Raw genomic sequence first — 13084 nt, 5'->3', positions numbered from 1 at the left:
TTCAACTTTTATCTGGAGAGAAAAAATAAGAACTGCTTACCTGGTAGCCATCTTGAGTGTCACAGTCAATTATGCCCCTTCCAACATTTTTTTTTTTTGAAAATGTTAGTTCCTTGAGAGCTTAAACAATTATTGAAAATTGTTGCGGAGGATGAGAAAGTTTTTCTCTCTCTCTACATTTACTAATGATTACCAAATAGCACATGTTTCTTTATTGTAAATGTTTATAGTATAACATGCACTGAAGCTTTTTATTTTTTAGATATTTTAATTATAAATATTTCCATGTCTAAAAACCCAAATCCAGTCATGGACACGTTGCGGTAATGAAAATTTTCCCCTTAAATGTGTAAAAACAATAAAATTGGTTTGTATGATGTCATTTAAAAATCATGTGCAAAATAGTACATGAAGAGATGTTTGTAACCATATGGTTCTTATTTTAATACTCTTACTTTGCATTTACTTTTATTTATCAAAATGTTTCATGACACCTCATAAGTCTAATTTCGCGAGAATCACCCACATACTTATCTCAATGCTTGTTTCTGTAATAATTACCCCTTATCCTTTCCAAAGGTCTCCTACTATCCGGGACATGGTGATACGTTGTGTTGCCCAAATGGTGAACTCTCAGGCTGCTAATATTCGTTCAGGCTGGAAAAACATCTTCTCTGTGTTCCACCATGCGGCATCAGACCATGACGAAAACATCGTCGACCTTGCGTTTCAGACCACAGGGCACATTGTCAGTAAGTACCACCAATTATCTCCATTATGAATGGGTATTTATAATTTTTTGTAGATCGGTAGTAAAACATTATCATCTTCTCCACAGTGAACACATTTCAGCAGCACTTTGCGGCAGCCATCGACTCTTTCCAGGACGCGGTGAAATGTTTATCAGAGTTTGTTTGCAACGCTGCGTTTCCCGACACCAGTATGGAAGCCATTCGGCTAATCCGCCACTGTGCTAAATACGTCTCTGAACGGCCGCAGGTTAGTGCTGTAACCTCGCTCTTAGGATTACCCACAATGCCACTTGAAGATTATCCATTACAGTCATTTCTACGTTTGCAGGCGCTAAGAGAGTACACCAGCGATGACATGAACGTCGCCCCCGGTGACCGCGTCTGGGTGCGAGGCTGGTTCCCCATCCTGTTCGAGCTTTCCTGCATCATCAACCGTTGTAAACTGGACGTCAGGACTAGGTGCGCCCCCTTCTCTACCCAACTACTCTCTTCATCACCGTAAAGTGGCTGTTTGGCTCAATGAGAGTGTGTGTCGTGTCTTACAGAGGACTGACCGTCATGTTTGAGATCATGAAAAGTTATGGGCACACTTTCGAGAAGCACTGGTGGCACGACCTCTTCCGGATCATTTTTCGCATCTTCGATAATATGAAGCTTCCGGAGCAGCAAACTGAGGTAAGTCGGTGACTAACTTTAAATAGTGATACTAGTGATTTAATTGTTACATCACTGCTTTTTCTATATCACTGTATGTTCACATAGAAAACCGAATGGATGACGACAACGTGTAACCACGCCCTGTACGCGATCTGCGACGTGTTTACGCAGTTTTACGAGCCTCTTAGCGAAGTGCTCCTGGCAGATATTTTTGCACAGCTGCAGTGGTGTGTGAAACAAGGTGGGGATTTTGCATATATCATTTGGGAGAGTTTTGGGAAGTTTAGGGCTTGACCGTCTGCAGCCGATACGGTTAGCACAACAGTACAATAACACGACACCTACACGTGTCGTATTAATGGAAACATATCAGCGGCGTTTAAAATCGGCAGGGTGTGGTAACACAGGGTGTCTCTGTTTTCAGATAATGAGCAGCTGGCGCGGTCGGGCACAAACTGTCTGGAGAACCTGGTGATCCTGAACGGAGAGAAGTTTAGTCTGGAGGTGTGGGACGTCACGTGTGCCTGCATGCTGGACATCTTCCAGACCACCAGCCCTCATGTGTATGACACTCTTGCACACACCATCTGTTTCAATGATACATCGATACAATTATTTATTTACAGTTGTGAAAAAAAGTGCATAAACCATACTTTGCAAAAGTCTTGAGCCACCTTTTGCACAATACTGTATGTCGTTCATATGCTGCAAACATATTTCACCCTGTTTATGATACATGACCATGTTTTTGGACAGTCTGCTTATTAAACGCTCTCTCGGTTTTATTCTGACTTTGCTTTTAACAGCTTGTTGACATGGCGACCAGCTGGACAGGAAGAGGAGGTGGGAGAAGGGAAACACATGGTGAGATGACAAGAACTTAAATAAATATTGCCAATGCACACATGAATAATCACCGGCAAATAAGCACCCCTAAGCCCATAATCTTTTATAAATTGTAGTTTTCTTGTAGCATTAAGACACACCCAGCATAGACTTTGCTTGCTATATATAGTGGATATTTGCATTTTAGGCTGCGGTCAAATAAACGCATGCGTTTGTGTGCGCTTGTTTAGGATGTTGATGTGGATACTCAGTCTCAGAGCAGCTTTGAAAGGACCCTGTCAGAGAGAGCCCACAGTCAGATGTCCACTGCCAGCGATGACACCTGGAAAGGAAAGTCCCACATCAGTATGTACTTAAACACAGAAATCCTCTGATGTCAATATGCAAATAAAGTATTCTTTGAATGGCAGGATGTTCTAAATACATTTTATGCAAAAGGAATTCATGAAGATCACAGATGCAAAACCCTCTAAGTGCATCTGACATGCTTTCTTGTAAATTAGCATTTTTTATCAGGCTCTTATGTTTAGGTTTAGTAATTTCACTTAATGGCATTGAAAAGGTTATTAGTCAGTAATTAAAATGCCTTATTTTCACAAATTTCACTTCATTGGTATTTAACAAATTTGACTCTCTGCAAGCTGCAAAAATCTCCAGTCACTCTTTACTGTCCTGTTCTAAATAAAAGAAAAAGGGTCTAAAATTCGGTCAATATCCTAATATATTTGGTAAACCTTTTATAACTGTGCAAAAAAACCTTGATGTAAGCGTGCCTTTATTGTATCCAATTCTTTTTCGGTGCTCTTATGGCGCTTTTCCATTGCATAGTACCCCACGGTTTGGTTTAGTTTGGGTCGGGTCAGCTTACTTTTGGGAGCTTTTCCAATGGGTGCAGTACGTAGTACCCGATACTTTTTTTCGTACCACCTCGGTTGGGGTTCCAAACGACCCGAGCTGATACCAAACGTGACGCGAAAACACTGTAGATCACTGATTGGTCTGAGAGAATCGTCACGTCATCGCTATAATGTAAAAGATTAGCTTTATCTCAATACTAGCTTGCGCTGCCTCGAGCAAACATGTTGTCATCTGCTCTGCTATAAGTTCCCAAACTCCCATTAAGCGATGAAAAACATCCACATGTTGAGAATCCGGCACACCATAACAGTTTTTTCCAGACTTGCAGTTTGTGGCGGAACATTTGCGACGAGCACGTCAGCATTATATGCTTAAATGCAACCTAAATGAGGCTCCGCGGAGCGCCGTCGGCTGACGCAGCGGGTGTTTGTACAGAAACTGTCATGTAAGACAGAGGTATAGTGATAAACACGATGTGCAAACGTCTGTTTGTGGTGGTCAATTTTAATTTTGTGGCGGACTGATAAATAAATAAATGAATGGGAATGTACAACGACGCTCTCACTTGTATGATGTCACAGCAGGCAGCGCAAATATAACAACACGCCTATAATCCCTCCCACTGCGAAGTGATACTAAACTCAATGGAAAAGCTAACCAAGCCAAAGTGAGGTGAGCTGACCCGGCCCAGGCTGGACTAAACCGTGGGGTACTATGCAATGGAAAAGCGCCATTAGAGGACGTTTAACTGATTTTGCCAACAAATCGGCATTTCTGAATTGCCTGAGGCTGGGATTAACTCTTTCGCCGCCATTGACGAGATATCTCGTCAATTAAGAGAAAACGCTTCCCCGCCAATGACGAGATTTTCCGTCTTTCCGCAATACCGCTATTATCCACCAGGTGGCGCACTTCCGCAACTTATACAACCCGGAAGTAGCGCCTCACGTGAAAGAGAAAGAACTCTGTGTATGTTTTAAAGATCGCTCTGCATCTGATCTCTATCAAAATCCTTCGCAAAAATGGAATTATCTCAGCTTTTTGCTCAAAATTGGGTGTTTTTGAAGAAACCTACCCATGTTTGAGAGGTAATTACAAGAGAACTAATGAAGGTAGGATGAAACGGTTTCTTTTTGTCTGAAAGCAGAGGGTCTGTTCTTTCATCTGATATATTGTTTGTTTATATATTTAAAGAATAACATTTTTTGGAAGGCATTAAACTTTTGTGAAAATCATGGAAAATGCTGGCTCTGGCTGGCAACTTTTTAAAAAAACGCTGGCGGGGAAAGAGTTAAGCAGATTTGAAGCAAAAATATCCTATGACTGTATAATACCTGCCGAGAGCAGTCAATATCATTATTACATATTTGACAGAGGTGGCGTTTATCGGCTTTTGCATCTGAGCTCTTTATATATGTCACCCTGGACCACAAAACCATAAAAGTCATAAGTTGTACACGTATATTTGTAACAATAGCCAACAATACATTGTATGGGTCAAATAATCATTTTTTTAATGTAAATATTTAATATTAGGCATTTATGTTATCCCAAATTTGAAAACATTTCTTCGCAAATATCTGGAAATTACCCCCACATAATTAGTCATTTTGATTGCAAAAATCACCTAAAAAGAGTCACGAAATCCTGGTGGGACTAATTGGTAGACATTTGTAACCGAGTCTGTGACAACCCATCTGAAGTCATTTTTTTTTGTGATTTACTGTTTTCCACATAAAATCTTCTGACATAACCGAGATGGTCCTCACTGCAGAACACGACATCTAGGGGGCGAGGTTGGATGTAGATCCAACTCCTCCCACTTTATATACGTTTGCTCTTATCAGTTTAAGTCTACGTTTCATTAATAAAATATTGTCGAGAATGATTCATAATTTAGTAAGTAATGATTACAGTTAGTGTAAGGGGAGGTAAGGGAGACGTTCCCGACAGGGTGATATCACTGAAGTGATATATTTGCGACCCGCTTGGCTGTACATTATTCCACTTATTCCAAATAAAAACACAAATTTATTTGATATCTTTTATTAGCACTTTTTTTTTTAAAGGTAAACCATCTACGAGGGAAACCTGTTTCCTAATGGCTGTAAACAAAGACACGTAAAAACAAGTTCAAAGTCCCTACAAGATAAACATTCAATTTATTATTGCTCTTGCCATATGTTAATAATTATGCATATTTATACTGTATACATTCATAGGTATTAAACTGCATTTTGTAAGATTACTCCTAGTACCTGAAATATTTTACTCCAAAACTTTATAGCAAAAAACTTACTTTTCACCTTAAAGGCACTACTTTTATTGTAGTCATAAGTAAAGTTTGTTTTTCTGTCAAAATAATAACTTAATTTAGTTACAACTCAATGCGGAAATGCAACAACACGTGTATGACGTGTCTTGTGGTAAAACTGCCGACCAATCAAAATGCAGTGGGAAGAGATCTCTGGATCTGAATCCAACCCCGCCCACTGGATGTCGTGTTCTGCAGTGAGGCGCTACTGACATAATGGTTAATCCTGCTTGAGTAAAATAACGTCAAAAATTGAAATCAATAATTGAAATCAAACTTCGATACTCCTAATCTCATCATTAGATTATGAGACTTTAACCTAGGTCATATATTGGTAAAAATGTATCAGAAAGCCATTTTCTCTTTTTGGCATTGATTTACAGGGGTCAATGGTGCATATATGCTATGTGCCACACAGAAAAAAATGGTACCAAGCTGTACCCTTTAAAAATGTCCTAAAATATACTTTAGGTACAAAAAATGTACATTTGGTCAAATATTTACCTCTGAGGTACTATGTCATGAATTGAATTGGTATATATAGTTTGGGTTAAAATTCGATTTTTAGATTTTTTTATGCCAAAAATCATTAGGATATTAGGTCATGTTCCATGAAGATATATATAAAAAATATGTAAACTGTGTTGCTATGGACTTCATTTGGACAACTTTTAACTTTTTGCACACTCTAGTTTTTTAAATAGTTGTATCTTAGGCAAATATTGTCCAATATTAACAATTATTTATTCAATTTTCGCTTATTTATTTAACTTTTAGATTATCTCAATTTAAAAAAGTTGACCCCTATTACTTGTTTTGTGGTCCAGTGTCACATATAGTTATTTGTATATTGGATATTCTGCAGACATGTACTGTATGTCGATAACCTGACTACACCACATATAATCTACTTGAGTTTCCACCGACAGCCACATTATGTTTAAACGAAATTATCACTTCCTATTTTAGGTTTTATTATGGATACAGTTTCTGTCTCTGAAAATTATTGACCAAATTCAAAATATTTCCTCTCTTACCAAAACTATTAACTACCTATTTTTCGCTTTACTATAGGCTGTCTATATGTATGCATGCTTCAAGGTGTATTCTCTGGTCTGATCTAGGGGTCTCGGACCACAGGCTGTTTGCAGGCCTGCTTATAAAATGCGTTGTACAGCTGGAGTTGATTCAGACCATAGACAACATTGTATTCTACCCAGCTACCAGCAAGAGGGAAGATGCTGAGAACATGGCTGCTGCTCAGGTTTGTTGGAAACAATAATACAACTTTGCACTGGTTCTCAAACTTTTTGACATGCTCCCTCCTTGTGTAAGGTGCATCTCTTTGCAACCCCCCAAAGACAAATCATCACATCGAACAAGCTCAAGCTCTTAGAATTTAAATTAAGCAAAAAAAAATTTCTGAATGTATTTTATAAAATATACATCAATAAAGCAAATTATATAGCATAACAAATCTTGTAATAATAAGTTTGGCCTTATGTGTTTCTCGGCAGCGAGATGCGCTTGAGGAGGCAGACGATGGAGAAGCGGAGCCGGATCAGGGCATGTACAGACACCTGTCGTCACAGCACCTCTTCAAACTACTCGACTGCCTCCTCGAGTCCCACAGGTTTGCCAAGGACTTTAACTCCAACAATGAGCAGAGGACGACACTATGGAGAGCAGGTCTGTGCCTGTTGGCTTCCTGCCAGTTTTTAAAAGTCATTACAAATGTCAATCTTTATTTCCTTGTCTGGGTTGTGGTAATCCTGTCATTTTAGGCAACTGCCCTTTTTAACTGTGCCTGTCTTTCTATATTTTTTTTGAATGTGTGGGCTCGTGTGTAGGTTTTAAGGGGAAGTCAAAACCAAATCTTTTGAAGCAAGAGACCAGCAGTCTGGCCTGTAGTCTGAGGATCCTCTTTCGCATGTACTCTGACACGCAGCTGCAGAGCTCCTGGCCAGACATCCAGACACGTCTGCTGCAGTGAGTGCAGCCATCTGCCTCATTCATTAATCACACCAAGATCAACCACGTTTAATACAATTAGTATTTTACAAATAGTACTTAATTTGATTCATTATATTAATTATATTATTATATGTCAGCGATCACGATAATAAAATCATAATGATGCATTATAATTTAAATCATTAAATATATATATACGCCACAGTCATCAGTTAAATCAAATGAGGACCAATCAGTTAGAGGGATTATTTTTATGACTAAATGTAATGCAGTAAGAACAAATAAATGTCAGATATAAGATGATTTAAGAAGGTTTTGGGACGGGTGGGGGTAACGTACGTGTTTCTGTGTGTTTTAGAGTGTGTAGTGAAGCTCTGGCTTACTTCATCCGTCTTACCTCAGAGAGCCACCGGGAAGCCTGGACGAGTCTCCTGTTGCTGCTCCTCACCAGGACACTCAGACTGCCTGATGAAAAAGTAATGACTTGCATAAAAACCTTCTGAGTGATTAGATGTGTGTACAGAATTAGTTTTGCCACACCTGCCAAAGATGGATGACAAATCTTGGCAGCCGTAAAATGATCACTAATTATTTTGCTCTCCATGTAAACACAATTGACATATTTTTTTTAATAATTTGGTATCATGTTGAGGGAAAGAGAGAAAGAGAGACAGATAATGCATGTTCTGCCTGTCTAGTTCTGTTACATAATGTCAGCACTGTTACTGTGCATTCACACCAGACGCGGAAGAGGCGGCAAAAATGTGCTATTCGTGCGTAGTTGGAAGCTTGAACAGTTTACTTGTTGAGTTTACTCGCTTCATTCGCACGTAAAATTCTAGTTATTCGAGACATTCACGTGTAAATTTGCATCATCGGAGGGCCTTATATAGCTCAGATTGTTAGACCTCCTTCCAAACAAGATCCTTTTAATTCCTGTAAAAGTAAGATGTCGTCTTGTGTAGCGATGATGATTGTCCTCCTTTGTTTTATTTTTCTGCCTCTGCTTGCTTTCTGTAATCATGTCACTGCTAGAGCAAGCTCCTGATTGGTTAACGCGGCCGAAAATCTGCCAAAGTTCAGATTTTTCAACTTGCGCGGATCATGTGGCAATGCTCAATTGATCTGCACCATTCGCGCTTACCACGCCACAGGATGCCTATTCTTTGCATTGACTTAACATGTAAATCACTGCCTCTTCCGCGTCTGGTGTGAATGCACCATTACTGAACCTTGGTAACAGTTTGACAGTAACAGAATTTACTATTTTGGACAACAGGAGGTCATGATGATTTTCAGCTATTTCAGACACTTTTATAGAAAATATGATGATGTTATGGCCTGTAAGATCTTGTGATCCATGACAATGAGTATCAAATTAATAAAATAATGAAAATATAACCGACTAAAAGGTTAGAAAATCACCCACCTGTCACAAAATTCATTCAGACAGGTTGTGATTTTTGTTCCTCAATTTTGATTTGGTTGGTTAATGAAGTTTTTTTCACCCAGAAATGAAAATTTTGTAATTTCTCTGCTCTTGCTTAGATTAAACACAAGGAATTTTTTTTCAAACAATTCAAATTTATTTATATAGCGCTTGTTCATTGTCTCAAAGCAGTTTTACATGACAAAATAACACAAAAAAATGAAAATAACTAAATATATAAAATGGAATACATAGTATTATTGCAAAGTTCCTATAGAACTCATAAAAATCTACTTAACCCTTTAACTGGTGCATCCCTTTTTAAGTGATGGGGGGTCGTGAAAAGTAATGTACACCTTCAAATTAATATAACTCATTGTTTTGGTCTACAACCCTAATTTTGGTCTTGTTTTAAAGAAGACACTTTAACGTTTTTTACGGAAGTGTCTGGAGGTGAAAATAATTTTTATAGCAGTTTACATTTATTTGTAATAAACAAAAAGTGAAATATTATATTATTTTTAATACATAAAATTATCAAAAATGTTCATGAGGTTTGCTGCATAATCTTGTCACAAGTGAATAAATGACAGTTACTGCATTATTATTACTGCTAAAAGGTTTTGATGTATAAAAACTACATTCTTAGACATTTCCAACAATATGTAGTTTGCCGTGATAGATTAACATTTACATTAAAAATATTGAAGTAAACTTAGGTGTCCCGCTCATGGGACAGCGCCAGTTAACTGGTTAAATGGAATGTAGTTTTCCTGATACTATAGGACAGATTTAATTTTACTTACTGCCAAAACCCATTTTTACCCGTTTCACATGGTAATTTTGAACATAATTATTACAAAGTTAAAGATGTTAGACAGTGTTTTGGAAGTTACTTTTAAAGTAATGCATTACAATATTAAGTTACTCCCCCAAAAAGTAACTAATTGCATTACTTAGTTACTTCTCATGGAAAGTAATGCTTAAGTTACTTTTAAGTTACTTTTGCGTACTTGGCTGAGGCTTGATCTCTTTCAGGCCTTGCAGGTGTTTTTTATGACAGAGAAGTTTCAGAAATTGCGTATTTCCTTCGCAAAATTGCAAAAAGTCATTGTTTCTGACTTAAACTGTTCCTGCTCAGCTGCGGCGCATAGAGTGTGTAATTCTATGTTAATATGTAAGGAACAATTGATGACGGGCCGTTGAATTATTAGAAAAAATGCACACCCAACAACACCACGGGTATGCATTGTTTTCTTATAATTCATAGGACCATAGTCAATTATTCCTCTTATACCACTAACATCGCCCTGGTGCCTATTTAAGACATTTCACAGGTTAGGTGTGTAGTTTACAGAAAAATAATCCACACACATGGAACATTTCTAAGCCAATCAGAATAACAACAGGCCCGTGATATAAATTCAGTTTAATTCAGTAATTTTTTTTTAATCAAAATAAATTAAACTGAAAAGTAATAGTTTTTAAAGTTTTTTAAAAAGTACCTCAAATATTAATGTGTACATTTTATAAAGTAATTTATTTGTTACTTCAGAAAAGTAATATTATTACGTAATGCAAGTTACTTGTAATGAGTTGCCCCCAACACTGATGTTAGACTTTTTGCATTTTGGCTCCATGAAACAGAACTCAATCAATAGTTCCTTTGTAAACATACTGGGGAGTGTAGTGATGTAGGATATTTCCTGGAGGAAAGCCCTGTTTTGAATATCTCTTATCCTTCATGGTTGTGTGTTAAAGGGAATAGTTCACCAAAAAATGAAAATTAATTTACTCATCCTCATGTTGTTACAAACCTGTATAAACTGTGTTGTTCTGATCAACACAAAGGAAGACATTCTGGGGAATGTTTGTAACCAAACCAATCAGAAGCCTCATTGACATCTATAGTAGAATACTTAATGAAGAATATATGGAGGTCAATGGGGCTTCTGATCGGTTTGGTTACAAACATTCCTAAAGAAAATCACCTTTTGTGTTTATCAAAATAAATGTATACAGGTTTGTAACATCATGAGAGTGAGTAAATGATGACAGAATTTAAATTTTTGGGTGAACTATCCCTTAAGGCTTTCATTATGGAAAGCACCCTGCTGATAAGCCCGCTTGTCAGTATGATGACCTTTATATGTAAAAGAGACTTGCGATTTAACGCAAACAGACGATTGGCCACCCTGGGGATCTTCCATTTCCATTTCTAAAATAAACATTTCCGTTCATCACTGTTCTGATAACATCAGGTGTTCCTCTGTAGATTGACACAAGGTCAAAAGGTCTTGAATTAATATTACTTTCTTTAGCATAATTCCCTCTAACCTTCTTCTCTCCCTGCAGTTCAAGCCTCATGCCTCCTGCTACTACCACCATCTGTGCGAGATGATTCAGTTTGACCTCATTCCAGAGCTCCGCGCAGCTCTGCGGCGATTTTTCCTCCGTATTGGTTCGGTCTTCCACATCGCCGCTCCGCAGTTGGGCCAAGCGCAGCCTTTATCATCCTAAATTACATCAGAACTGGGATCACAGCTATGAACTGGGAAATAAACAGGCTGGAGATGAGACCGATGGATGGTCAGAACATATAAGCACCTTCTCCTGTGGATGTTAAAGTGTACAGGGATGCTAAGCCTGATGCAGAAATGTGTGACTCAGACTCGTGCGTTTTCTTCTGCCAGTTTTGATTCATCGACCAACAGCCACTCCCCAAAAAGAAAGCAGCACTGTGACCCAGCAGGGCTTCTCGACGCTGACACCTCCACTGTGTCATCCGTCTGTGTTATTGAAGTCATGAGTCATATTTGTTTATTTTTATTTAGGATGGCTACAACAATAATTTATTACCAGTACTGGTATATAGCTGGTTTCTGATTGTCTGTTGATTTCAATTTGTTGGTTTTTGTCTTGTGTTCAATTATTTTGTTTGTTTTAAAGGCTAAGCATATATACATATCTCAAAAGAAATTAATTCATAAGAATAATTATATAAACCCTTATTATGTCTAACAGACAGACGGTTAATGGTATGACAGATAATGTGCAGTTTGCCTTTGCCAGCTGGCCGTGGCATTTTTGTAAATGATTGATTGGTCCTGAAATGTGCATTGTTTTTGTCCTTTACTAAAACTGTTATAAAATTAAACATTCATCTCCAATAACAGTTTAAGGGCTAGTTTATTGAACCCAGATTCAGGCTAGCTTTAAAGTTTGTGGTAGCCCTACTCGAGTTTAAAGCTCAAAGAATGTAAAACATTTATTGTTTATTTTACAGGTGTCAATGCGTACACTTGTTATTGTTAATTCAACTAAACAGACACTACCATTTCCCAAATACCACACATCAGGCAGGTTCCAGCTACATTTTCTATATAAGGGTTCTTTTATTTTAGATGTATCTGTATTTATCATTAAAACCATATATCAAATGAATATTTAATTTAAGTGCACCAATGTTTTAGTTTTTTTTGTGTCAGACTGAATCTTTGCTAAAGTTTACATCATGGATGCCATTTACTGGTATCATTATCAAAAAAGAAGCTAATTCAAATATACTGTATAATCCAGGTATACCTTTATTACATCACCACGACATGTCTAACTAGTATATTACAAATTTAGATTCAACTCCTCATTCATTTCCATTAAGGATGTATTTCGTTCTTGAAGTGCATTTAAGTATTTTCTGAAAACCATTCCTACCCTTGCAACTATGGATGTCTACTTGCCTCCCTTTGAGACTGGGAAATATAAATATATACAGTATACGAAAGAAACGTGTAAAGTTTTAATGTAAAATATGCAGAATAATGTTCAACTCTATACATATTGTGATGTAATCTTACAAGCATTTGGTGAAGTCATCAATAAAGTTGAATTTTCTCCGATGTTTTGTTACTTTTATTATTAAAGAAGATTATAGATTAATATTTATTTGACAGCGCCACGGGGTGTCGCTACAGCAGTTAAACGCACCAAGAGAGCGTTTTGGGGGTAACAAAGGTTACCATAGTAATTCTGCTACTCTTTGTTTCATTTAACGCTCATCTATATTCATATAACATCACATTCTTATTAATGTCAAGAAATTTGTTGTTAAAAAAAACAACTTGCCAAATTAACGAGCTCGTGAATATATTAGCAGAAGTTAGTGCGAATATGGTCCCTTTAAATGTGTAAACCGGTGCGGTGTTGCTTTTTAAAAAATATTATTTTCACTTAAATTAACGTACTAAATAATAG

The 13084-nt window shown here is 37.4% G+C and overlaps 1 protein-coding gene across 2 annotated transcripts in view; it reads left to right on the top strand.

Annotated features, from left to right (window-relative positions):
• The window catches only part of arfgef2 (ADP-ribosylation factor guanine nucleotide-exchange factor 2 (brefeldin A-inhibited)), a 38681-nt gene extending 25952 nt beyond the window's left edge, over positions 1-12729 (top strand). For both annotated transcript variants that reach the window (XM_055188223.2, XM_055188222.2), the window contains exons 27-39: positions 580-752; positions 839-999; positions 1081-1211; positions 1298-1427; positions 1515-1650; positions 1834-1972; positions 2216-2273; positions 2486-2600; positions 6552-6691; positions 6945-7116; positions 7278-7416; positions 7760-7877; positions 11186-12729. In XM_055188223.2, the coding sequence (XP_055044198.2) occupies positions 580-752; positions 839-999; positions 1081-1211; positions 1298-1427; positions 1515-1650; positions 1834-1972; positions 2216-2273; positions 2486-2600; positions 6552-6691; positions 6945-7116; positions 7278-7416; positions 7760-7877; positions 11186-11350 (1777 nt within the window). In that variant the 3' untranslated portion in view covers positions 11351-12729. The remainder of the gene's footprint in view (positions 1-579; positions 753-838; positions 1000-1080; positions 1212-1297; positions 1428-1514; positions 1651-1833; positions 1973-2215; positions 2274-2485; positions 2601-6551; positions 6692-6944; positions 7117-7277; positions 7417-7759; positions 7878-11185) is intronic.
• The last annotated feature ends 355 nt before the right edge of the window (positions 12730-13084 follow it).

Source organism: Misgurnus anguillicaudatus, chromosome 13 (genome assembly GCF_027580225.2).
Source record: "Misgurnus anguillicaudatus chromosome 13, ASM2758022v2, whole genome shotgun sequence".
Lineage (NCBI taxonomy): Eukaryota > Metazoa > Chordata > Actinopteri > Cypriniformes > Cobitidae > Misgurnus > Misgurnus anguillicaudatus.
The sequence above is the reverse complement of the archived record's forward strand: the minus strand, read 5'-3'. Positions and strand labels throughout refer to the sequence as shown.